A 26,999-nucleotide genomic window follows, 5' to 3' on the forward strand; every position below is an offset into this window, starting at 1 on the left:
CCCGCTCAGCACGGCCCGGCGCCGGCCGCAACTTACCGCCGGGCAGGTACGGAGCAGCCGTCGCGGCTGCGGCGGGACCAGGTGCCGCGCACGCCCGCGAGGCAGGGCGGAAGGGCCGCCAGCACCGCGCTGTCCGTCATCTCCCCTGGCCATTAGGAGGGCGGCTGGGCGGCGGGGCCGCCCCCGGGGGCGGGCTCGGGGGAGCGATGGGCCGCGGCGCCCGGCCCAGCCCGGCCCTGCCCACGTTGCCCTGAGGTTGAAATGCAGAAGTCAAGGCTCCCTCCTCGGGAAGCAGATTTCCTTGTAGCCCTTTTTCCCTCACGGCCCCGCTGCCTCCTCGGTGGAGCTCAGAGAGCCTCGGGGGCTAGTGCGGCCGGGAGCGCAGGAGGCTGGGAGCCCGTCTCTGGGCGCAGGTCTCCGTTTGGGATTTAGGGCAGCCCCAGAGGTGTCCTGCTGAGAGGAATGGGTAAGTGGCTGGGAGCTGCAGGAGGGTTCAAGTGCTGTCAAGAGAGGGGGAGCACCCGTGCGCCGTCATGTGCCGCCGGAGCAGCTCCCTTGTTGACTTTGCTCGTGTTCCTACAAGCCGTAAGAACACGTTAAGGGTCAGGAGCAGGGAAGAGAGAAAAGCTAATGACTGCTCGGTTTATTATTAATGCTATTAGGCGAGTGCGAGGCAGGATCGCAGCCGAGTGGACGGCTGGAGCCCGTGGCACGTTGTATATTATTCCTGACACCGATCTTAGCAGTTAACATTTTAGCACGTTTGTTTTACAGCCTGGTGTAATTGTGCTGTTAAGCGAGAGGCGCTAACAGCACCAGGAACGGTCTTTGAAAAGTTAGTCGCGACTCAGAAGCACCGCGTTGCCCTTGCCTCTCCCAAGATGTAGAAGAATTTCCTCAACTACTTTTCCTTCCTCCCCCTCCCCCACGTCTTGAAAATGTTTTTCTTTTCTTTTTCTCTTCTTCCTTTTTCCTGTGGCAATAAAGCTGACTTGTCTGTTGGGGCGATCTCGTTTTTCATCTCTGGAATGTGCTTTTTTGGAATATGTTTGATGCACACTCCGGAGAGCTCCGACATTTGTTGCCACGGATTTTCTTTTTCTTTCCTCTCTTCTTTTTTTTTTTTCCCCTCGCTTTTTTTTTCTCCCCCTCCCCTCCTTCCCCTTCAATTTCGGGGGCATCCCGCTATTCTAAAGAAGCGTGCGCGGAGTGGCCGGGGGGTCCCCGAGCTGTGACATCTGCCTTGCGATGAGGAGCGGTGCAGACGCCCCCTCCTGAGCCCTTCGCCGCGTCCGACGGGTGTGTTTGTGTGTTTGCTTGCAGAACCTGCCTTCGGGGAAGTGAACCAGCTCGGGGGGGTGTTTGTCAACGGGAGACCCCTGCCCAATGCCATCAGGCTGCGGATTGTGGAACTGGCGCAACTGGGTATCAGGCCGTGTGACATCAGCCGGCAGCTCCGCGTTTCCCACGGCTGTGTCAGCAAAATCCTGGCTCGCTACAACGAGACCGGCTCCATCCTACCGGGGGCTATCGGAGGCAGCAAGCCCCGGGTCACCACCCCCACGGTGGTAAAACATATCCGGACCTACAAACAAAGGGATCCGGGCATCTTCGCCTGGGAGATCCGGGATCGCCTGCTGGCCGATGGCGTGTGCGACAAGTACAACGTGCCGTCGGTCAGCTCCATCAGCCGCATCCTCCGGAACAAAATCGGGAACCTGTCTCAGCAGAGTCACTACGAGTCCTACAAGCAGCACCAGCCGCCCCCACAGCCCGCCCTGCCCTACAACCACATCTACTCCTACCCCAGCCCCATCGCTGCTGCAGGAGCCAAGGTGCCCACCCCTCCCGGGGTGCCAGCGATCCCCAGCACCATGGCCATGCCCAGGACGTGGCCGTCCTCCCACTCGGTGACGGACATCCTGGGGATCCGGTCCATCACAGACCAAGGTGAGGAGGGGGGACCCGGGGCCGCCGCGGCAGCCAGGCGGGGCCGGAGCGTTTCGGTCCCCTGCTCCTGGGCTCCTTCCTCTCCGAGGGTCGGAAGGCGGTTTTGGGGTTTGCCTCGGGAAAACTCGCGCGTTTCCCCGGCCCGAGCCGCGCACTGAGCTTACCGGAGGACGTGCTTCGGGACGCGGGCAGATCGGAGGTCCCGGGGTGGGCTGCAGGCGGACCAGCAAACCCTACACTATCGGCCGTCACCGCTGCCGTTGTGACCCGAAAAGGGGCGACCTCGGCCGGAGGGAAGGCCCGGGCTGCGGCGGCCCCAGGGCCCGGGGCGCGCTCAGCCCCGGCCCGGCCCAGCCCCGCGGCGGTCCCGGTCCCGGTCCCGGTCGCCGTCGCGGTCCCGGTTCCAGTCCCGATCCCGGCCGGGTCTCGCTGCCGCCCTCCAGTCACAGGCGCCGCCTTGGCGTTACCGAGAAGTCCATTTTCTCCAGTTTTCGCAATCAGGCCAAATTTGCCCCGGCAGGAAGTTCAAATGTCACCTAATTGCTTTCATTCTGATGCTGTATTTTCCTCCCAAGCGGTGGTCCAGGAGAAGCAAACCCCCCAGATTTGCTGCTTTTATCCCTTCCACCTTCTTTCTGTCTCTCTGCCTGGAAACTGCGTCGTGTCTCCCAGCCGCTCGCCACGCTTTGCCGCAAAGAAAGGGACATTTTTTCCATTTCGGTCTCTGCCAGTGAACTAACAGTGAATGTGGTTAAAACAACAGTCTAAAATAACCTTCGCCTACAGCGATCTCTGTGTCCCACTCTTCCCTCCAATTAGCGGGGGGAGGCTGTGATTTCTGTTTTCATTGCGTTTTTAACAGCAACAATCCGGTTCCAGCAGCACTTCGAATGCAAATTGATCCTTTAGGCATTGCAGAATAATTTTCTTTTTCTTTTCTCAAAAAGGTGGTATTTTTTTCAAGCAACACACACACACAAGCATGTTTTATTTGTATTCATACATACAAAAATATGTAAGTTTTGTCCTTCTTCGCCCTCTACTTCACGATATAAACTTTACCCTCAGACCACGCTGGCGCAAACAAATGTGTTTCTGAGTCAACTTTAACAAATACATGCCTGGCAATCTCTGCTCTGTGCTGGGGAGAGGTAGTGTTGGCAACGAACATTAAAAAGAATGAGAACATTAGAAATGGAGGGTTTTTTTTAGTGAGTTCCTCTTTTATTAACACCACATTGGCAGGCAGGCAGGCCTCTGACGGTCCTGCCGGGTGCCTCGCTATCTGCCCCGTCCCTCAGACCTCGGAGCTGCACACATCTTTCTGCAGTGTAAAGTCTCCCCCCTCCCCTTCCCAGCAGAGAGCCGGGGCTGCTGAGCGGCCGATGCCGCAGATGGGGGCTGCTCGCCCTTGATTTATAGGATAAACTGACCTTGCTGACACGGAAAGGAAGCCCCTATTCATGGGAAAGTGTGAGATCAGCAGAAAAGGGCGCTCACCGAGAGAGCTCAATTTCTTAAGACAACTTCAGGTTTGTGCCTTTCCCCAGCCCGGGCGAGGGGCCGAGCGCGGCGGTGCGGCGGGACAGCCCGCTCCCACGGCGGCTCCGATGCGGCCGGGCGCGGGGCTCGGGGGAGCCGTGTCCCCCCCGGGCTCCCCGGCGGGGCCCGGGGCATTCGCCCGCCTGCAGAACAGCCCGGTGCTCCCATGCCGCGGCTGATGCGCGTGTGAAAAACAGGACTGTTATCTTTTTCCCTCTTTCTTCTCTTCCTCCCTTTTTTCTCTTCTTTTCCTTTTTATTTTCTTTCCTTGTTTTTTTTTATTTTCTTCTTGTGTTTTGTTTGTTTTGTTTTCTTGTTTTTTTCGTCCCAAACTTGTTTGGAGCCTGGCTCATCTGCAGCCATGTCAGGGTTATTTCTAACGGGGGTAGCGTTTGTCCTCGGACTCGCACACGCACACAGACGACGCGATGCCCGTAAATTCCCCTTAGGAGATCCCGGGGGACAAGTGCCGGCGGCAGCTCCGTCCCGCCCGTGCAGGGACGCGGGGACGAGCGACTCGGCCAGCTCTGGGCTCGGCTGGCGATCGCTGCCACCAGCTGCACGGAGGGACCCGACTCCCTTCTTCCCCGGGATCACCCTCTCCAGGGCCTCCCGGGAGGCTCAGCGAGGTGCAGCGGGCGAGGGACAGGCTTCCCTTAGCTCTGCCCCACAGACTGCGTCGCGGGGGGAGAGGGAGCCGTCTCCAGCCCGGAGCAAAGTGCTCCGCGTCCCGGCCCCTGCCTCTAACCCCCCCTTCCCGCCGTGTTTCCCAGCAGTGAGCGACACCTCGCCTTACCCCAGCCCCAAGGTGGAGGAATGGAGCAGCCTGGGCCGAAACAGCTTCCCCGCCCCGGCCCAGCACGCCGTCAACGGGCTGGAGAAGAGCTCCCTGGAGCAGGAGGCCAAGTACAGCCAGGTAAAGAGAGAGGGGGGGGAGGGCGGTGACGCACAGGGCCCCTGAGCTCGGCCTCGGGCCGGTGGCCCTCGCCCGGGGCTGCCGCTCTCGCTTGGGAGCCGGTGCCGGCCTGCCCTCCGTCTTGGCTTGCAAACGAGTCCGCCAGCACGGGCGACGTCGGCAAAGAGCCTGGCTCCCTCCTCCGCTCCGCTCCGCTCCGCTCTGCGCTCCCTCCCTCGGCACCGCCGCCGCACCCCCCGGCAGCCCCCCGCCCGCCCGCCCTTCTCCTGGCCGAGAGGCTCCCGCGGGCGGGGGGCTGGCGGGGCGGGCTGCGCTCGCACCCCGGCCGCCCCGGGCTCCCGGCGCTGCCCCCGCCGCCGCCGCGGCACAGCCCGCCCCGCGGGCACTCGAGAACCGCCGCCCACCGGCCCCGCCGGCTGCCCGCCCGCCGAGCCGCCCGGCGACCGGAGCCGGACCCCGCCGCGCCGCCCCCCGGGGCTCTGCCCCCTTCTCGGCCGGGCCGGGCCGGGCCGGGCCGGGCCGTGCGGCCCCGGGCCGTGTGAGCGGGCGCGTCCCGCCGCCGCCCGTAAAGCCGCGTTTTACCCTGTCCGCGGCGCGCTCTGTAGGCAGGGGAGTAATTTGAAAATGAGGTGTAATTGCTTCCTACGTTAAGCATTTCTAAACGCTTAAGTAGGCGGCGAATTTCCTACGTTTTAATTACAACACAATATAACTGTTACTTAATAAATCTCTGCCTAAATCTTTGTACTTGCTAATCAAATCCCATGCCAGGAGAAAAGCTATAAAAGGCTCAACTGTTACTCGTCGGGAAAGCACAGGTTTTGAAAACTTTTTTCCGTGCGATGGAAACATTTCAAAACCTATCAGGGGTTTCTCGGATACATTGACTCCCCGGCCATTCATTTGGTACGCTTATAACCAAGTCGAGGAAAAACTGCCGTCTCTGTTTAGCGTGTGCCCATTCAAAGACAGAGGTTTTGGACATATTTTTCGAGATCTGTGTCAGGTTTTGGATTCCATGCCGAGGAGACTTTCGCGGCTCGTGTTTGGTGCTGAGAGTAGCTGAATCAGACCCTTTCAAATTCAAGGCGCGGAGCGCAAACTGCGGGAATGCTTGCAAAGAGGTGAATGAGGCAGACTGGGAAATATTGTAGGCCCCAAGAGTGAACAACTGCTTTATTACATATATTGCCTTACAAACAATATGTCACCCTTAATGCTGTCCTGTTTGTTTTGTATTACCTTTTCCTATTATCCCATTATTATTCTGTTCGTTTCATATTACAAATAGTGCACAGTGTAGTGTAGCCCTGACTGTACGGTTAAAGATAGAATTAGAGTTAGATTTAGAGTTAATATTCACCCTTCCACAATTTTCTTTAAAAACGAAACAAAGTGTTAGCAGTCTTACTGAAACGGATGGAAATAGCTTGGCATTATTCTGTTAAGAACAGCTGTAACGTGGCTGTGTTGTCTTAGGTTCCAGGCTGGGCCTTCTGCACACGATTCTGCTGAAATATTCACAGGATCCGGCTCACAGGCTATAAACCATTGCCTCTGTTGGTGTCTGATTTACCTCAACAAACGTGTTGAGGAACAATGCTATGTACATCGGGTTATTTTCAATGCTGGTGTTGGAAACGGTTTTTTATCTTTTTTCACTCTTTCAATATTTATGCTTTCATCTTCATAATATATCACTGTTCTACTGTCAATACCAGTCTTATTTTAAAGTTTTGTTCAACCTGAAAGATCACCTGATAAATGTAATTTAAACATATTCGCTATTTAAAAATGGAGCAAATTGCTATTAATAAAATGGAATTCATTTATCAAAATACATTGTCCAGAGAGTTTAAAAGGGCAGAAAAGCTAAAAAGTATTTATCCAAAAGGTCATTTTCAGAACCCTGCTCACTAAAAGAAGACACAGAGGAGATTCCCTCCCCCTTCCCCATAGTAATATGGGTAAACAGAATTTGGCTTTGGAAAGTAACAACGTATAGACCAGTCTATGCATGTAGTATTCAGACTTGCTTACCAGAGAGTTCATTTGCATGTACATTAATTGCTTCGTCTGTCACAAGTTTACTACCTTGCTAATTTAGAATGTATTCAGAGAAAATTAATGTCAAATAAGGATGTGAAAATGTGATTTTTTGCAGTTTTTGCGACATTCTTTTTGCCAAAAGATTTGTTGCAACCAGGTGCAAAGTGAAATTTCTGAACCGAATTCTTGCTGCACGTAGCACTGACTTACTAGCTGTCCATTCGCTGAAGCGCAGTGAGTCTGGGGTGACGGTTCGTGACAGTAAAGTCTCACCAAAAGGCTCTGATGTTCTTAGATCTTTACATAGTCTCTTGCAATGTGTACTGCTTTGGGTGTAAATAGATGAGCAGGGGACAGGAGAGAACACTGGTTCGTTTGTATGGATCTAGCAAAGCGGTATCTGGAATGGTGGAAAATGGGGAAGCCACAGTCATAATTTATGTGCCAGGAGGACTACAGTGAAATGTAGCAAAAGCAAAGCTCATTACAAAAGCTGGGTCTTAAGAAGGCAGACGGCAGATTTCCCCTAAAGAAGAGAAGTGACTGTTCTGTAATATTCCAGTTTTATGCCTGTATTACCAAAGTCAGCGGTGCCTACAAGAGGAACAGAGCAGCAGGAAGTCAAGTGCGCGTGTTTTACTTAGGCTTTCCAGTTACACAACAGGAGCAGAGGGAATGCTCTCTGAAGCACAGTAACAACAGATTTTGTGTGAGCGATAGGGAATTCTGCTGTTTCCAACAAACATCAGCTGTACATTTTAAGCATCAGCAGCATTCAAGGTTCACCTGTCCACAGCCGGCAAATAGCTCCATAGCTACTAGGCGAGTGAAGGACTTGTTCCCCCAGCCTTAGTTATGGACGATAATATTTTGCTTTCCAGTTTTGCTGGAAACTCCCTCTGCATGAGAAAGACTTGAGACAGCAAGAGAAAAACTGAGCCCAAAGAACAAGGTCTTCTGTACTTTTAACATGTATTTATTTGATCCCTCCTTTTAAATGATATACTTTTACTTTAACACACGAGATCCTGTAGGCTTTTGTCAGGCGAAACTCTTATTGACCTCCCAGACTTGTCAGGCAGCAGCCAAGGCTGGTCTCTTCGACGGGTTCGAACGGCTGCATTTCACCCCTTGCCCCACGCATCACTGGGAATTCGGCCTGGGAAAGGACTCCACAAAAGAGGCAGGAAGACTTCACATTTTTGCCTCAGCAATATGCAGTCACACTCGTTTAACACGAAACTGAACCTCTAGATGTAGAACATTTTTCACTCTAAGTATTATGAATTTCCTGGTGTCTCTGGGGCCTTTGTTTGCGATGCTGTTCGGTGTTTGGGTTTGGGGAGTTGAAAGCTCTGCCTGGCAGACTGTGACTCTGTACCAAACGTTCCCCAGGAAATCAGAGAGATGCCTTGTCAAGTTTCTATTCATTTTTAATTACCTGATGTCCCAAGTTGCTTATACATAAGCAATTGCATTATATTTTCCCGATGCATCATATTCACAAATTTGTCTACAGCTTTGCAAACAGAGTGGCTGTGAATCAGAGAAACTGAAGGGGAAAATAGATTTTTCTGAGAGCTTGACAGTTTTGGGTCATACACATTTAATACAGAGCTCAGTTATAGTGCAGTATTTATACAGAGAGGCACATTCAATGTGGTGTTGAGGGGAAGGCTTCTACAGATAATTACATTACGAATACAATGGATGAATATCCTGAGTATTTAATGCATTATGCAGCTTATACTGACAGCTGCATTAGGAAAAAAAAAAGCTGAAATAACTGAAATACAAACCCATTTGTACCCTGCATTTGAAATGAAAACATTTAATAAATACGTATCATATTTAAAATGCAGTTTTCGGACATCTGGTGCGTGTGACTTTCTGGACTAACGTCACGGATGTGCAAACTGAAAAAATTGTGGTCTGCATTTACACCTGTATGAAAATGTAGAAGATCTGATGTGGGTCTGTACAATTTGTTGAGAGGCAAATAGCTTTGGAAATATTTTTTTTTTTTCAGAATTATTATGTGCACATTGCCAAAGGGAGCTGATACTTATTAACGGGAAAAAGCTTCTTAGACTGGGGGGTCTAAGAGCAAGTGGTTATTGCAAGCTCGCTCCTGGAACGGGTATGCTATTCAGAGGCCTGATCCCCAACCTACTGGAGTTGCTGAAAACACTCCTCCTAATTCAGAGGGGCTTGTGAACACGGTTTGAGCGAAGTCTTCCTCTGACATACTGGGCAGACCCCAAAGTAGCAACCGCTTCACCTCTGTCTCAGCTGAACTTCATCTGCTGTTAGTGGTTTGAGTTTTCGGCTTTGCTGGGAAAGCACTCCCTGTCCTTTGGTTGCATTCTGATGAGGGGTCATGAGCTCCATGTGCTGTAAGCACATAAAGGGAAGGCTCCATTTTAGGGCAAGTGATTGCAAATAATTGTGGGTGCAATTCTGGACAATTATTTGCACAGAAAATGTAGGCAATGTAAATATTTAGTTCCTGATCTTTGATTATAGATGAACAATGAGCTGTATATGTGGTGGCCAAAGCATCTGTAATTGTTTTTATCTGCAGTGCTTAGAACCCACATCATACGGTAACTTCGTTGGGAATAAGATGAAAATGTAACCTTAAATGTTATGGCCAATTACATGACCCTCCTACACATATAATTTATTGAAAAAAATTAATCTGCAGATTACTTATCTGGCATCTTACATTCTAAGTCAGGATTCAGGCAGTTGGATTCCTGCTATGGGTCTGTGCAAAATCCATCAATGATAAAGGTCCGGACCTCCCGCTCCTCACTCATACCAGGGTGGGGGGAAGGTGTTGAGCAGAGGTGCTTGTTTGCTTTCTTGCCGTAGTACCTAGCAGAATTGTTAGCAGAGTTCCTGTCTGGTGCAAGGGGTCAGACCTTGGCTTGGAGACTGCCTGGTTCTGTGTCACTCTCAATTAGGATCTCCAGACCAGTGCCTGTTACTAAAATACTGTCACTAAGATGGCTTGCTCGAGGTCTAGGCATCCATGTCATTGCATGTTGTGGGTGAGGGGCATGAGCTGATCCCACTACATGCACCCGATTCCTTCCCAGGTGATCTGGATGGCACCCCATTCGAACCCCATTTGTGAGACCTGCCTCTTACTGGCCACCTGCTTCCACGGCCAAAACACAGTGCCCTGCCCACCAACCCACATGGCTTCAGGGCACTCCACCCGGATGAAACTAATAAAGAAAGTCAGAGAGGTGAGTGAATGGTATCATGACACTCAAACTGCACTCTGAGCACTCTCTGCTCAAAGGGCCCCAACCCACCAGGAGCATGACAAACAGGACCAGGGACTGAAAAGCGAGAGTGGTGGGAGATACCTATCACGGCCAAGGAGCAGAGTGCCAGGGGCAGGGGGATTAGATAGGACTCCATCTGTTCAGTCTTCTGGTGCTTGCAGTAGAGTGGGAAGTAGATAAAGACTGTATGGTTTGTTTGAATTTGTCTGTTGTGGCAATTTATCAGCTCTTAGGAATTGCCTAGATACCTAGTCCTAATGACCATGGGCATTCAATAATCGATGGGTTGTTAACTTACCAGCTTCCCAGTAATTGCCTCTGCAGCCTCAGAGATTTGTTAGACAAAGGGGACCGCTGTTTTGGCTCTCCCTGAAGAGGCCAGAGTGGGGACTTTACCAGTTTGACCCCATATTTGCCTAGCTTCTAGCCATCAAGAATCCCTTTGACGTCTCTGTGTCCGTAAGTCTCCTTCTTCCAACCTCAGTTTCATTTAAATAACACCATATTGAAATTACAATATATTGTTAAATATATTATAATAAGAAGGCATTTTTCATAGAACCTTTTGTTAAGACATTATAGTTTTAACCATCAGCGTAGAAAGAATGAATATTTATTCCTTTCAGTGTATTTGCTTGTTTAATGTCCATGTGTGCCCTGCCTGACTCCAGATTTTACCAAAATACCAGGAGGGAATTATTGTGCAAATCTCTTCTAAAACTATGGGAATCTGTTGCTAGTACCTACTCAAGGAAGTTTGCTAATATGGCATGATCTTTTTTCTGAGCTTTCCTTTTGTCCTCGTAAGCACAGTATATCTGTTTAAGGGCAACTTAAGTTGTGTCTTTGTCATCAAAATCAAGCTTTGTGTTCACAGCAAACAGAATTTGTTTTCACTGCACTTTGAAGTTGTGAGGTTTGTTAAATAATAGAATATATCCTAAGATACGGCACCTTCACTGGAAAGACAGTGACTTCCATTTATATCATCCTTCCTAAACTAAAGTATGAATGGAAATTCGGTGAACGTACAGACCTTGCACAATAGTCTACGTTTGGGAGACATTTTAGGTGGACATATTACTGCGTGCTTGGTGTGCCGTATGTGGTAGATCTCATTTCACTGTGAAAACCGTCTAAACCCATCCCTCTTCTGAAGAAGCATTGGAAACGCTTACTCCCCTCTTTTCCCTCGGAGTGTGCTTAGGTTTTACAACAACCTCCGTCCGCCTTGTCTCCATCGTGCCTTTTTCTCCTACCTCTCTTTTCCTCTGTTGTTTTTGTAGTGGATTCCTCAGTCTCTGAGAAAGAGGTTTGTTTTTTTTTTTTTTTTGCTTTTGTTTCTGCTGTAGTTTGTTTTGGAAAAGACATAAAATGCCCCTGGCTACTTTAGGAAAAGATTGGCGATGGTGTGTAAATTCAAGTTACTATTACTATTTCCAAAACTGGGTTTTTATTTCCCTGAAGAGGTTGAGATTTAAAATTTGATAAGAAAATATAATTAAGAGTGATCTTGATGCATGTTGCAACTATAGTTAAAACATTCAATTGATATTATCTGATTTCTGTGTTATTCAGTGCAGCTGGGGATGCCTATAAGTAAAGGAAACAACTTTAAGTTAATAAAAAAGCACATTAAACACGGGGAACGGGATTTGCTCATTATTAAGGGAATGAACATTATTTTAGACAGAAGTAGGGTGATTTTTCTCATGCAGTACATTCTAATGCATTGAATTTAGTAATGGGAGAAATAACTGTAAAGAAAATGACATCTTTGTAAGAGAAACTGTATAGGATTGGGTAACTAATTACATTTGGAATCTTAAAGCACTCAAACATGCCAATAACTCTGTTTTAATTGTGACTTCAACTAGAATACCAGCATTGCTTTGTATGACTTACAGTGAAAGAGAAATACTGTAATTCCCTATTCTTGAAAGGTCTCTTTCCATTTTTCAAAGCTCAGTCTTCTGGGAATCAACCCAGCTCAGCTGAGCAACAGACTGACTGTAAACCCCTTGCCCATGTGTTATTTTAAAAGCCCCTCAATTCCAACATATTACCACTGTTCAGTCTTTCTTGAAAATAAAGGCATATGATTCAAAGTCATGCTCTACCTACGAAATGTTTCCCCTTCTGTTCAAGATTTTTTGTATGTCAAAATTATTTAATGACAATGTCCTTATTTTTCAGGGTCTGTTTTATTCTCATCTGCTTGTGGTGAAGTTAATAGAAAATCAAAGGGGGAATATGTTCAGTAAAATAAGTTCATTCATCTAAGAATATGGATAAATAGTCTAATACGAAAAGATTTTTGCAAGAAATTTTTCCAGCATTATAAAAAGACAGTAAACCCCGATTTGCTGGGTCAACTCTGACTAGGTTATTCACGTACAGCTTAGCAATTTTATTACATTTTTCTTAACACTTTTTATTAAAAATCTTTTTATCATAAACTGGAGAAATTTACTCAGTGCTCACTTTTGTAATCCTTCTTCTTTAGGTAACTCTGACTTAGCCGTGTAGGCACGTTAATTTTAGTGGGACACTGATCTGAATGAGTGTTTGTACGATCATGTAATTTTTCCCATTGATGCCGTAGCACTGAATAGCAGCTTCAGAATTTTAGCTCTAATTTAGTTAACTACAATTTCTACCAAAATATTACTTAAGGTGATTCATTTTAAAACCTTAAAAGAAACATAGGTGTATTACTTACATCTTTAGGTAATGCCATTTTCCTAGATGAGATTTCCATTACAGGCCTGCTGCTGATGTTTTACTTGGAAAATTTGTTTACTCTTCCCTTGGGATCCCATATGTTGGTTTGATTTATAAATCATATTTAACCTCCAATTAAAAAGGGAGATTTAGCATGTTTGCTTCCTTTATGTTTGCAGTTTGTGTTTGATTGCTCCTAGTCTTGTTGCCATAACCTTTTCGACTGATCATGTGCACGTCACTAAGAACATGAGATATCCTCTGGGTTTTTGAGGTAATTTGCTCTTCTGATTGAAGGACTAGATACTCAGCTTTGCTCCCTGCTGTGCTTTTCCCTTGCTGTGGAAAAAATTACTTCTCCAGTAGCTACTTTGTGACTATGTTTTCAGGACAGTCAAAAAGATTTAGCGTTTCCAGAAATTGTTTTTAAGTTTTTCATTTTGAAAAACGAGCAGCGAGAGGGTGTCTGTCTGCGGAGCTGCGGTAGCGTCCCTGCAGCTAAAGCTACTGCCAGCACTCCACTTCGCTGAGGAGCTGCTGCTCTCAGTGAGACGGTTCTGATACCTCCGCAGATTTGTTTCATTTGCTCTTGGGGAAAGGCTCCGTGCTGGAGGATCAAGACAACGCGCTGAGCTTGCTGATCCAAGGACAGGAAGGATTTGTTTCGTCCAAGTCAGTGTTAGAATTGAGAAATACAAATGAAACAGCAACCTTATTCACCAGAGGTGTGTTCCCCAAGTCTTGACACAGGCGGAACTTCTGCTGATTCTAGCAGGGGAGTTTGGGCTGAGTCACTGTCCAAGCTTATTGGGGCTGGTGAATTAGGTAACTCGAGCTTGAAGCCTATGTTGTTTGCCAGAAACACTTTTTTTTCATAGACATTTGGAATACTTCTACAAAACATATACTCTTAGTCTATGCAATAAATTATCTATTTAATAAAATATTGTAACAATTACATTACAATGGGCAAGTGATTCAAATCATTGGAAATAATAACTTTAAGATGAATCATTTACAGTCTTTTGGACACTTACTTTAGAGTTAGACTGTAAAACTGAGGTGGCATCCACCTGTGGCATCAAATCTGCTCTCATTTGTATTCATGTAAAACTGAAATGAGATCATTTGGATTATTGCTATTAATGATAACTAACATAAATGCAGGTCTGTGATTTTGGATGCTATGACTCTGGGTCCTTTTCTGAAACATTTAGAAGCCACATGGGAACGGATCGCAGGGAGAGGGTCTAATTTTGATACTCAGAGAACACATACCTAGGAAGCAAAAGGCAGAGAAGGAAAAGTAGAGAGGGATGAAACAAAACAAAATAATATAAATTAATTACAAGATAGGATTTGAATTCATACCACAGTGTCTGAAAGTGGAATGTAGCTTGTGTGTTTCTCTGGTATTAACATGGCCAAGGCAGAAAAAAAAAAAAGTCAGGTAGTTTGGTGTGGATTGATTGGGAAGTTTGTCCAGAAAACTTGTGCCCTGTCTCTCCGTACAATGCAGGAGAGAGGAGCCTGAAGCTGTATGACACACTATACCAGCATAACCTTCATAGCAGAAATCAAGGTGTGTGTGTGCGGTGTCTCTGGTTTGGAGACGAACTGTTTGGACTTTTAGGAGTCCAAACAGCTAATGGAAATTACTTGTTCCAAAGACAATCCCACATAAGCTTGGTTCTAGACTTCCTTTTCATCCACCCACCCGCTCTGTGTCCCAAATCCCAAACAGACTGAAAACAATGACAACAAAAGTCTTCTCTAGTTAGTGTTGTACCTGAAGTGTCTAAAACTAAAAATTCCCTCCGTTAAAACTACTGAATCAACTCTTTCACTGGTGAAAATACATGCAGTCCATTTGTTTCAGCAGCATCATTTTCTGTGACCTGAAGAGAGACTTTACGTCCACCTTGGCTTTGAATTCTGTCCTGGCTATTCCTTTCACTGGCACTGGTGCATATCAGCAGTAACTTGGCAGAAAGGCACCAGACCCAGCCTGTGATCCTGACCCCACCGCTGTTGTTTTGCAGGTATCTTTGCGAGAACATTTTTAACTGAGTTTGCGAATCTGTGGGAGGTCATGTGTTCTAGGTTTTGAACACAGCTCTAAAATTTGGAAATACTTACTCTGTAAGTTGTTTCAAAACATTGATAAAAGCAGCAATTCAGAGCAAATGTTTCTCTCTGGTCTTTGTAGAAGCTGGACGGTAAGCACTTTCAAACAGGAACCCTTTATCATTTGCGCAGCAGAGGTTCTTGTTCAGTTAGAACTACATGTTTGTTTGTTTGCTTTAAAAAATTAGATTTCCCTTGAAAAGCAATGGTTTAAATTAAGAAAAAAAATATTTATAAAACTTAAAAACCAGGTTCAAGAAGCTGTGCACTTAAAACAAGTTCTAAGGGTTTTAAAAATCCATAAACACCATGGGGTTCTCGCACTCCTAATTATGAATGTTTAGATTTTGGTGTTCATTTCCTCTGATTGAAATACTGCAGGATGAATTATTCATCCAGTATATACAGGGTCATGGAACTTAATCCCCTCCATTTATTTTAAGTGAATGTCATGTTTGTAAAAAGTGCCAGATTGACAGACAAGATTCAACCCTTCTGATAACCTACACATTGTATCTAAAGCTGTTTAGAAGTAAAAACTCTTGCAGTTAAAGTTATTGGGTCAAGTCCTTCACTGATGAAAGTCAGAGATGCAAATCAGGGTTTGGTTTTTTTTTTTTGAGTAGCATAGTTTTAAGTCACATAAGGTGAGGTTTTCTCTATCCCTTCAGCTTTAAATTTGGACCAGAGGAGGTCTCTGGCTGCTTTGCGGGTATGGCTCAAACCTCCCCTGAAGCGGGACTGCGCTCCATGCCGGGCCAGTCCTTGCCCGTCGCAGTGCCGCCTGCGTGGCTGGCTGAAGGCACCTTCTGCCGTTCGCATCATCGTGGGTTTGAGCGGTAAAGCTTTGTAGCACTGGAACTAACATAAGGATGATTTGTTAATTCAGCGAGGCAGCAACAACAGCTTTCCAGCATTGGTGGCCTCTGACAGGTTGCAACCGGCAGTCCCTACACAACTGCCTCCACATCCTGCTCTCAGTAGTTAGGGCAAGATCTTTCTCACATTCAAAATAGTTAGACACTATAAAAACATCAGTTATCTCAGTTGCAATTTATCTAAAGGGGGGGTGGTGGTGGTGGTGGTGAGGTAAAGGGTTGTTCTGCCTGTTATGAATCAGGACAGGTATTCTTTTAAATTAAGCTTTTTCAAAAACTAGCGAATCTTTAGTCAAGTCCCATCTGTTTTATCAGTAACAACCCCGGTAGCACCTCCAATGTAATTCAGTATGCCTTCTCCACTCATTATAGTTCAGAGACTTTCATTTTACTTCGTGCCGTAAGACCATACTAAGGAAGGCCACACAATGATAAAGAGAAGGAGAGGAACATATATATGATCAGATTAAATATTCATCAACAATAGCTGAGTTAATGCGAGCTGTTCAGGAGCTGAGGTTTGCCCCAAATCATGCAAAGCGATCAGTTTCTGGTTGCTGAGAAACCCCTGGCAGCCTTGTCTGTAGGAGCTGCAGGAGGCCAGGACATGGGCTCGAGCATCAGTGGACCAGCAAAGAGGTGGCTTGTTGGCGCACTGCCTGGCACAGGTCTAGCCTGTGCCCACTAGCACACGCTCAGCCTCTGCCCTGCGTGGGGTCGGGCAGGGCACAGCCCAGGGACCCTGCCCGACAGGCTGCGTGGACGAGGCCACCCTGTTTCTGGCAGAAGAGGGGAGAGCTATAGGGCTGGGTCTTGCATGGTGCTGCTCACCCTCAGGGCCAAAGAATTGGCCCTGGTCTGTTTTATTTACACGTACAGACACAGTCATCAGCTCCAGGGACTTTTGTTGCCCGGACAAAATGTTTGGACATAGCAGGAAGTCATTTCTCGAGGACCAAAAGTTGCCTTTCTCACAGATAGCACTACCCAGGTACTCCTGGCCTGTGGTGGTGGGGTGGGGAGAGGTGCTTGGAAAGGTGATTGCATCAAGCAGTATTTCGCCTTGACGTGATGCAGCACTGCGCACAACTTTGAAGGATGCATTTACAGTCTTATTCTTCCTCAGATGAGATGTTGTTAGAGCATCTGTCTTTTCTAAAGAGATCTAAGAGGGGAAATGCCAGCAGTTAGAGAGCATCCTACAGCACGGCAGTCTGTACAGCATATGGGAAGCATTTTCTCTTCTTTGTGGCAAACGAGGACTTTGGCTTTTCCAGAGCCACTCGTGGTAGAGGGGAGCAGTGACAACACAGGAGGCTGGAGGGACGTGTGCCTCCTTTGTGGCCTAGGAGGAATCCTTTCAAAAGCACAGCCAAGGGTTCACAGGACATGACCACTGGTCCATAGTGAGGAATCCTACTTAAAATGGGGCTTCCAGGCACATCCTTGAGCCCACTGCTTGGTACCAGCCTGCTTGGGCGTGGGCAAGCCTGGACGAGCAGGGTAGCCTCGCAGAGTCCAAAAAACCTCTTCTGAGCCTCAGGGGCTGAAGGTTTGTGCTGCCACAACGGCTATGAGACTCTTCGGGGACTTGCTCCAGGTCTGTTCTCCGTCCAGCACCCCTTTGGGGTTTCTGTAGTTTTTCTCTCTGCAGGATCCCTTTGGGTTGTGGCTCTTGATGTCCCAGTGTTACAAAATGGCTCTAATGGCTCTACTGCCTCTGTGAAAAGCTTTTTGTTGCTGTTTGTTAGAAAAAACAGAGGTGCTCTTTTCTTGTTTCACATTCTTCTGAAAAGCACTTTACACAGTGGAATAGGCAGGGAGCTTGGAGAACAGCAGCTTTTTAGGGCCTGTCACCTTTTTACTTTCCAGTAAATTCAGTGAAATAATTTTCCATGTGATTTAAGAAGTGTACTAATTTACAGTGCAATTATTTGAAGGTTTGTATTAATTAGCATTGTTGCAAACACTGATATTTAGAGCTGAGGCTAAAGTGTAATTCTGAGACACAGTAGGGGACGTGTAATTGGAGTTGAAGGTCAGGTCACATATTTGGATTTTCAAAAGAATAAGGCAAGTTCAGCTTCAACAAAGTGTTTATGGATTTGGAATGACAATTACGTTGCTGCTGCAGCTGTATGTTTTGTACTAATTAATATAGCTATCGGAGGCTTGTGGCTGGGATCCCGTCACTGCCTCCTGCTGTTTTAGATTGCCGTACACGTTTCTATTGACTCCAGCAGGATTACTGCTTGGTTTCCCAAGTGGCAAAGAGAGGATAGTCCGGCCAGTGGGACTGTGAGTTACACTGGTAGGAAACGCATGAGCCTGAAACCAGGTCAGTGCTGTTACGGAGGTAAATACTGGAAACTTGGGCAGGTGCAATCCAGACAGAAATTGAACAAGTGAAACGTTAACATCATGTGAAGTTTTAGCAGAAACCAAAGTCTGTTTCATTTCTTAACTCTGCACTATGCAGGTTAGGTCCGGTTCTACCAGGTGATTAAAAATGGCAGATGCTGCATGATTTGCTGAATCCATACCTGTTCTTTCATATTCAGATAGGAAACATTTCTGGGAAAAAATACCACCCCAAATCCTAAAACATAAACACTACACAAATCGAAACTTAAGCAAGATAAATGATCTTGGGTTGTACCTGTTCTGCTGAAGAAGCATTTACGGGGTGTGAAGTAAACCACTGAACACTTTTTATTTAAATAAGGAGTCATTCATTGTGAAATCCTACTGCGGCAGACTGAAGGACTCTCCCTTCTCTATTTAAATAGAAACCCTTCTCCCCAGCCTGTGGAAGGACCTAGGAAAATAGTTTGCAGGAAAGGACCCAGCCCTGCAATTGTTTTGTGCACAGAAGCCCTATTGAAACCAGGAGAAGCTGTGAGCAACGAACGTTTGCAAGGTTATATCCCAAGTACCTAGAGAACAGATTTCTAAAAGACATCATCAATAATAATACTACTATAGTTCTGACTCATGCTCTGAGCAAACGGTTACCAAAGAGTTTGACATGTTACCCCCACCCCCCAGCTGCTTGTTACCTCTCCGCTCCGGGAAGCGTTGCTTCGGGATCTGTGCCCGTGCCTGCCCGCTGCAGCTCAGGGCTGAGCCCACCCTCCTTCAGGGCTGGGGTGGGCGAGGTACTGGGATGGGTCCGTCTTTCTGGCCACTGGTATGGCTGTGGTCACTGCACACCCAGCTTAAACCGCCACAGCACTACCTGCCAGGGCCCTGCCGCAGTGGCCAACACCCCAGGCAAAATTTGGGAAAGGTGGGTAAATATCACAGCCCACCTGCTCCAACCCATGGGACTCATTGCCAAGAGGATGAAGGTGCTCAGCGAGAGAGATGGGACAAACTCATCACAAATACCTCCAGCAGTAGCTCTCAAATGTAATTAGATGCAACCATGGGCTTAAGGAGTCCGTGAACAACAGCCTGCGGGAAGGCGGGCGGGCGTACGGGGGGGCTCGGCGGTTCCTGCCCTGCTCTCCGTGTGTGTTCCCTAAACATCTGCTGCTGGTCCTTGTCTGGGACAGGCTGCTGGGAGAGGTGTGCAGGGCTGATGTGGCGTAGCTGGTCTTAAAGGCAAAGCGCAAGGGGGCCCGTGCGCCCCTGAAATCTCGGGGAGTTGGTTATGGGTGGCTCTCTGGGTGTCCCCACTGGCCCTAGTTCTTGTACAAAGCCCCAGCAGCATCTGAGGGCAGCTTCTTTTACGGCAGATCTGCTGTGCCTTACTCTCTTAGAAATGTTTTTCCCTTTCCTTTCAGGCACCCAACGGCCTCCCGGCTGTCAGCAGTTTCGTGTCAGCACCAGCCATGCCTCCCTATGCCACACCAGCCCAAGTGTCACCTTACATGACGTACAGTGCCACCCCCTCCGGCTACATGGCCAGCCACGGCTGGCAGCACGCTGGAGGCACCCCGCTGTCCCCTCACAGCTGCGACATCCCTGCCTCGCTGGCGTTCAAGGGCATGCAGACGGCCAGGGAGGGCAGCCACTCGGTCACAGCCTCCGCTCTCTGATGCAGGAGCCGGTCCAGGACCACCACGAGCCCGCCAGCTGGTCACCCCCCGAGTCTGGCTCACGGACTGCTCTCTTCGTGCCGGCGATAACTGGCATTTCTCCTCGTGACTTGTCTCCCGTAAGGCTTTTGGGATTGGAAGAGCTGAAGACAACATCAGAAACTGAGAGAAGTGTGGTGTTGTGCTCTTTAAGTAAAGACCTTGCATCCCTCAAAGGGCTTGTGGAGCCTTGTCCCACTCTCCTGGTCAAACCACACGTATTTATTCTTAATCATCACAGACTTCCTAAATGTGCAATTGTTATTAAGATTTGTGTAAAAAAATCAATAAAGAAAAATCACCACAGAAAATTCTGCTAAGCCTCGAATCAGCAAAGGTGGCTAAATGGAGGGGTATGTCGCTTGCCAAGAGAACAACATCAACGAGGTTATACAATCCACCGCTATTGAGAGATCACTTTTTAGTTGTTTTGTTGGGTTTTGGTAATCAAATATAGAACCAAGGCAATATGCGGCTCTCAGATTCTTCTGGCATGTCGCCATTGTCACGCAGTAGTAATACCTTTGTGTTTTTATCCATTTGTAAATATAGGCTTTTGACAGCATTTGTTTTCACCTTCCAGTACATTTATTTCTACTTTTTTTTTTTTTAAACTTGAAAAGGTGACTTTCTAGCTATTCTCTGTGTCTTTCCATGGTGGGGTGATAGCCTCAGGTGATGAGGTTTAGGTAAGTTTTTTCCATCGTGTTTTTGTGCCTACAGTGGAGGCTTCAACATCTCATGAAATACAGGTATCTCTTTAGCAGAAGATTCAAAGGCAGAAATCCAGCCAAGTAACTCTCCCCAGTTATAGCCAGCCTCCCAGATTCATGAAACACCACATCCGTGTTAAGTATACAAACAGAAATGGGTGAAAAATATCTGAATGAACTGAAAACTGTAGAGGAAAAATGCCATTAGTGTGCAACCTGTGCAGAGATGCTTACAAAGCTATGTCAGTCAACAAACTCACTGCGAAACAGAATTGTACCGTCATTGTCAGCTCACTTGTGTCCAGCATTTTTGGCCCCAAGATTATGTTGTAATTTTTTTAAGAGGAAGTTGCCTTTAATTTCTGCTTTAATGAATGTAAAATATGGCTCTTGGTAAAGTTTACATTGTTGTTCTGAAGCATTTTTTTGCCTTATTGGTATACTGGTGGTGGTGCTACAAACACAGATATTATTTAATATTAACAAATTCCCTTTCTGCATCTCTGTATCCAGTGGCAAGTACTCTGTGCCAGGTATTTTGCTTTAAACTTTAATCCCAAGAGAGCTAACGTTCTGATCTTTGAAAATTTACCTATTTTCGTTGGGCAATAATAAAGTTCTGACTGTTATTCCAGAATGCTTTCCGCATGCTGTAGGTATGTTCAGAATATGAACGCGGAAAAAAAAAAAAAAAAAGCCTGGTGTGACATTTCATATCCTTCATAGAATATTAATATATTGTGTATTTTTATAGACTTTGTGCAATAACTTAAATTACACTACAGCTAGTTAAAGCAGAGGAGAAAACTTCATTCTTCCAATATTGCTCTGTCTGCATACCATATTAAACATTCATTCAGTGGGAAGGTAAAATACAGTTGTCTTAAAATACAGTCCTCTCTTTGTGGATTTCCAGCTTTCATCACCGAGACAGCTGTGGGTAAATTTTCATAATAATCTAAGTAACCAGTACGAATGTTGCGTACAGTATATTCACTGAAATATAGATGGACTTGACCGGCTGCTGCCACTTTTGCTTTTTGCATTAAAAAATAGTTAACTAAACTCTATTTCTATAAAGAACATAGGTATTGTATTATGGCCCTGAGGAAAGAAACATCTGACCTCGGAAGTGATCCTGTATACTTCAGCCTCAGTACAGCAAAGGCATTCGACAGCTGTTTAGTTTTATTGAGATGCTGAAACCCTTGTTATTCAGTAGAACACTTGTTAAAGAACGTTTCTTTGAAACTACTACAGGTAACGTGCACACAAGTGCGTTTCCACGCTGCCACACTGTTAGTGACGTGATGGATGTTATTCTGCCTTTATGCAGTTGAAGCTGAAATAGGATGAGCCTTAACACCATGAAAAAGAAATCGGTTTAATTCTAGACAAGCGCTTAACTAAAAATAAAATGGAGAAAAAAAAAAAAAGAAAAAGATCTTGAGTCAATAAATGATTAAGTTGGCAACAGGATTTTAGCTTTCAACCTAGTTGTTTTTACTGGATTATAGAATTATTGAGTAAGTCTACCTATTGTTACCCGTACAGCACAAACAAGGTACATCAAAGGAAAAAAACCAGAAAAAAAAAAGAAGAGAAGCCTTCCGTAGCACAGCTTTTTGACCTCCAAGAATTCACAAGCCTGTAACAAAGTGTGCCTATGATAAAAGTTTTCAGAATTTTCCCGAGCAACAAGAGGTATTTTTGGAATATTTGTGGAATAAAAGTTGTCTTTTCTGAGATTCTCATGAGGCATTAGTGTGTTTTGGGAATTAGACAGATCCTTAGCTTGTACGAGTTGTTTGCATTATCTTGTCTTCAGCTAAATCAGGATAATTTGTAAGGCAAGGACAAGACATGATGTCAATTATTCCTCATGGGGGAATACACCATCATGAACCAGTTTTGTTTTGTTTTGTGTTTAGGTACAGCTCTTGGCGCATCTGCCTGCTGTATATAATACCTTACACCCGAGTGGAAAGTCAGTGGAGCTGTGTGCAGAAAAGTGTTGCTCCGAGTGAGCAAAGGTGCCTGACCTTGGCCCTTGGTGAACTGCCTGTGATGGACTTTTTTGTGTGAATTTTCGTAACAATTTTTTTTTTTTTAAATGTAAACCTACAACGTTGAATACTCCCTTGCCCAAGGACTTTTTTCCTGCTTATATTCATGGGTAAACTGAAAAACACAACATGTTAGATTATTAGCCACACAACTTTAAGCCACTTTGCAATAAACAAAGGAGAAAAAGGGAATGGTTGTTTTTTTAAAAAATAATAAACAAGGGTCAACTGCTGCTGTCAGGTACAAATCTGCAGTGAACCCACTGAAGTGAATGGATTAATTTCGGAAATATGCAGTATATGTGAGTGCAGAATTTAAGTTTTTAATCTGACAAGCCTACACTCCATTCCCAGAGTGTCAAATGTTTTCAAAGAAATCAGTGAATCCTAATATTCCCTTCTATGACAGCCCCACTCTGTTTGCATGGTCCCGGTACAGAAGACCTCCAGTGTAAAACCGAATCAGACCCCATATTACACCAGGAGTGATGGGCAATTGGGCTGGCACGTTCTTGGGTTTGTTTTCTAAAACACTGCTGTGTTTTCTGCTTTCTGATGGTTCTCTTTTTATCAAAGATCAGGCTGAGCTATTAACTGAAAAAAAAAAAAATCATGTTGGAAAGGATGTAAAACCAAAGGCTATATATGTATATACAGTATGTTTAAAGCCTTTTATTTTTATATTTTGAATGCTCTAAATTAATAAAAGACTAATTATAAAGCATTTTGCTTTTAATTTTCAAAGTTATCTTAGTAGCGTCTTCTCTTTGGCTAAGTACCAATAATGAAATGCAACAACAAGGAACATTTACCTTAAAATTATAAACTGTAACAGAGCTGATTTTATTGATTTTTAGCTGTGAAGTAGCATAGGTATGAGAAGTTGGTGGTGTCAAATTTAGACAAAAGAGAGGTTTATTGAGCATGTCAGTACAAGCGTCCTTGAAAGCGCTGAGAATGCATTTCCATTTTTAGCTTTTTGTTGCTTTTCTAATGCATTGAAACCACTCGTGAGACGAGACTTCACATGTGAACTGTCATTTTCAAGTAACAATCTGGAAAGATACTTCTTTAGGATTGCTGGGAAAAAGGTTTGTACCTCCTTAAGAGGAAGAACATTAAAAGTTAACAGTGTGAATATAGTATGGGGTGATACAGAAACTTTCAGCAATTGCAAGATATGCATTCATTTGACAAGAAACCACGTTCAGATAATGGGAACATTTTTATAACAGAATAGTGTGTAATTTTAAGTTATTTAAAGAGTTCTTGAAAACAGACTGTAGAGTGGCACAACTGCATGAACTGAAACTATGTCTTCAATTAGCATAGCAGAAATTCTATTATTTCACAGAGCTAGTTAGAATGGTTAGTAAAGACAGGAGTACATCACTGAAATATTATTTATGTTTAAAGTGACTGGGAAAAGCAACCATTTTCACTTTAGAGCAACATTTTTTATCTATAGAAAGGTGCATTTCTTTGAGGTGCATGGCTAGCTAATTATGCCTGCATATGTGCTATCAGTCTAGAACATTGCTTCTCCATCCCACGGTGGTAAGGAAAGGCTAAAGCGGCAGTCAAGATGCATTGGGCATTCTCATCACAGGACAGCTCTTTCAGTAATAGTATATGAAGGTAGATAAAAAATTCACAGTAAAACCTCATATGCCTAAAAGTATTTTTTTCTGTTCATTTATTTACTCATTTCTTCTTATGATTCCCACAGTTGTTTTGCACTTTTATGTAATTTGATTCAGACTAATTATTTTCAGTATCTTCTGTGACCTGACTGAGATTTATACGACATATATGGCTAAGAACGCGTAGGACATTTGACAGTATGTGTGTTTTTAACGTTGTGGCTAGTTGTGCTGCCCTTTTTCTGTCCTAACTCCCAACAACTTAAGAAGCTCTTCTATCAGTGTTGAAATTCTACTGGACTGAATTGAAACTGGACCCAAGATTGATGCAAGAGTTTGCAGAGTATGGGTCATGTTCTTAACCTGGAGTCAATGGAGCTGTCAGTTTACACTAGCTTAGTATCATCTGGCCCCACAGGATTATTCCATTTTTTTCTTCAAAATCCCCTGAAAGTTATTATCTTGCCATTTCAGCTGAAATGTTTTAAAAAAGTGTATTGACTACATAGTATAATTCAGTGTCCAGAATTTTCAGTTTGTCCTTGAAAAACTAACTTGTTCCTATATCTCCTTTATATTTTCTCTTGATTCAGTAAAACAATTACAAATATCAACTGTGCTATTTACTTACGCACTTACAGAAAAGCCTGTGCTTAAATGTTTTCTTGGATCCGGACCTGAAGACTGAATTTGTTTTGAATTGTATTAACATCAGTGTAATCTGAGGGCATTCAACATCATAAATGATGAGAATCACTTTTACTTTATTAAAGTGTTTTTTAGAATGCATATAATTTTAAAGAGTACATTTTTCAGAAGCGCTACTTGTGATCAACTGTGTCCTGAAGCCATGCATAAACGTATTCGTAAACCAAAAGCATCACTGCACCACCTGGAAGAAAAGATATTATTTTACTACATACAAAATTCAGTATTTTCAAGATTTTGTAGAGCACTTATAGTGTGTAATCTAAACCAGGATATGGCAAAGCCTTATTTGCAAAATGGATAATTCTACTAATTCCCTAATCATTAAAAATTCACCAATTCTTAAACTATACCAATTTTACTTAATATTAGACCATAAAGTTGATGTGAAAAACTTGTATATTAAATCAAAATCACCCTCAGTGTGATTTTTCCTAACATTTTTTTAAGATTAATATTTTTTTTTGTTCTTTTACAAGTGAAGCTTTTAATCTGAGTATGTGTATATTTGTGTGTTTGTTTAGAGTTAGATTTGGCCATGAAAGAACAACTCGAGTGGTGGAATGACAAAAATTCATCACCAGGGTGATGAAAATGCTTCCAGGTAAGACTGAAGAAAGGTTTTCAGCTGTTTGTTTACCCTGTCTAAAGCAGAAGATCACAGTATTGAAATGAGCATAATCTTCCTGTGCCTGTACCTGGCTATGAATCCACAGGCAAAGTTTTGATCGGATGAAATGGCATTATCTGCTGGAACTGATAACAGTATAAAATCCCAGCTTGAATGCCATAAAATATCTTTACTGTTAGTGAAGCCAGACTAAAGCCCTTCTGTAACCAGGCTGTCATTACTGTATGAGCTAAAGAAGGGAACATTTCAGAAGGTATATATATATATATATAACTAAGCATATAGAGAAGCTTCTAGTTGGAGAAGATGGGGAAAGAGAATCAGATTCCAGGCTGCAGGAGTAAAAGTGTGTTAGGGTGTGCTACTTGGGGGTGCCAGCACTGGGGCACAAATATTTTCTTGCCTTTGCCTTTGCCTGTTGGCTCAGTTAGCGGGTTAGGTGGCACCTCTAACAAACACGGCTTCTGCTGCACTGGGCTGACCTTTCTAGGTGGATGCGATAGGCTCGGACAACCAGGCACACAGCACTACCACATGAGTTTTCCCATGTTATTTATCCTAATGAACCATGGTCAGACTTGAAATCCTCTATGAACAGCAACTCACAGACAGCTAGACAGAGAAAAAGTTTGCAAAAGGCTTTGACCAACAAACAAATCATAGACACAATGTCTAAGATGTGACCTGAACTCAAATCAAGGCTGATTCCAGTTCTCATATTGTGTGATCTGTTTGTGTATCGTTCTTCCTGAAAGCATTCACATGTTAAAAGAAGGAATTACCTTTCCAGTTGCAATAAAGATTGCGCTATTGTTTCATCGGAAAGCCAAATCTATATATTAGTCAATGGGACTACAAACTTACTTAAAATGAAGTGCATACTTAACTGACTTGCTGGATCTGGGCCAGAATGCATAGTCATTTGTACGGTGGAAAATTTTATTCCAAAATCTGCTGTGCTAACGGGTACTGGGGAAGCGAAACCCTGCTTTCTCTTTGTCCTGTATGTAATCTAGTATCTTTGGAGTATGAGGGAAAAGGCTTTTAGCTCCAGAGTTATGCCTAGCTGCCTTGTTTCCCTCCCCACCTTCTTCCTTTACCCTGCACAATAACCAGGCATGGTCTAGCACTTAGCCAGATGGATTGGATATGCAAACATTTACAGACAAACCTAATGCCTCCTTTATACTGCAGAACAGACTCTGTACCTACTTGCTTTTAACCATGTGTGTTCTTGCCTATTAAACCACCTTGCACAATTGGAAATACAATTTCACGGGAATGGGATACTGTTCAAACTGGGGCTTTTGCTCTTTTTGACACAGACTGCCTCTGTGGGCTGGCAAAGTCTAAGGGCCCAGTGCTTTGCTTTCATGATTAATCAAAACCAGTCAGGGAAAAATAGTCTAAAAGTTGACGAAGATCTAGCTCTCGACCACTGTGCTCCCGCATTGGGAGTAACAACTACTGAGAAGGGGTCAATCAACAAACCCAGTTTTAAGCCATCCTTGTCCTCTTAGCCTTCTAGGGCCATGCAAGTCTCTTCCCAGCTCATGCTATCGGTCTTTTAGTGTCCGTTCTTTACAGCCCCCACAAAGCACAGGAAGAAGAAAGTAACTGGAATTTGATACGCTTGGGCTATGCTTCGACTAGTTGAGAGCATTTATACTG

The 26,999-nt window shown here is 45.0% G+C and overlaps 2 protein-coding genes across 4 annotated transcripts in view; one reads left to right on the forward strand and one right to left on the reverse strand.

Annotated features, from left to right (window-relative positions):
- Positions 1-533: 533 nt before the first annotated feature.
- On the forward strand, positions 534-19,528 carry PAX9 (paired box 9). Its single transcript, XM_075501629.1, has 5 exons — positions 534-585; positions 1,324-1,950; positions 4,266-4,408; positions 9,562-9,714; positions 19,274-19,528. Exons 1-5 carry the CDS (start codon positions 534-536, stop codon positions 19,526-19,528), a joined length of 1,230 nt encoding a protein of 409 aa, XP_075357744.1.
- A 3,658-nt stretch (positions 19,529-23,186) lies between these two features.
- SLC25A21 (solute carrier family 25 member 21) overlaps positions 23,187-26,999 on the reverse strand; it is a 272,008-nt gene continuing 268,195 nt past the window's right edge. For 2 of the 3 annotated variants that reach the window (XM_075503179.1, XM_075503180.1), the window contains one exon: positions 23,187-24,881. In XM_075503179.1, coding sequence (XP_075359294.1) covers positions 24,811-24,881 — 71 coding nt within the window. In that variant the 3' untranslated portion in view covers positions 23,187-24,810. The remainder of the gene's footprint in view (positions 24,882-26,999) is intronic. The other variant, XM_075503178.1, reaches the window with a different exon arrangement.

This window comes from Mycteria americana, chromosome 5 (assembly GCF_035582795.1).
Source record: "Mycteria americana isolate JAX WOST 10 ecotype Jacksonville Zoo and Gardens chromosome 5, USCA_MyAme_1.0, whole genome shotgun sequence".
NCBI classification, from domain to species: Eukaryota; Metazoa; Chordata; class Aves; order Ciconiiformes; family Ciconiidae; genus Mycteria; species Mycteria americana.

What these genes read in the sequence shown, in the direction of transcription:
- PAX9 (XM_075501629.1), top strand. Translation starts at nt 534, where the DNA reads ATGTGCCGCCGGAGCAGCTCCCTTGTTGACTTTGCTCGTGTTCCTACA. An exon ending in TGCTCGTGTTCCTACAAGCC is followed by an intron (nt 586 to 1,323) that starts GTAAGAACACGT and finishes GTTTGCTTGCAG; the next exon opens with AACCTGCCTTCGGGGAAGTG. An exon ending in AGGAGGCCAAGTACAGCCAG is followed by an intron (nt 4,409 to 9,561) that starts GTAAAGAGAGAG and finishes ATTCCTTCCCAG; the next exon opens with GTGATCTGGATGGCACCCCA.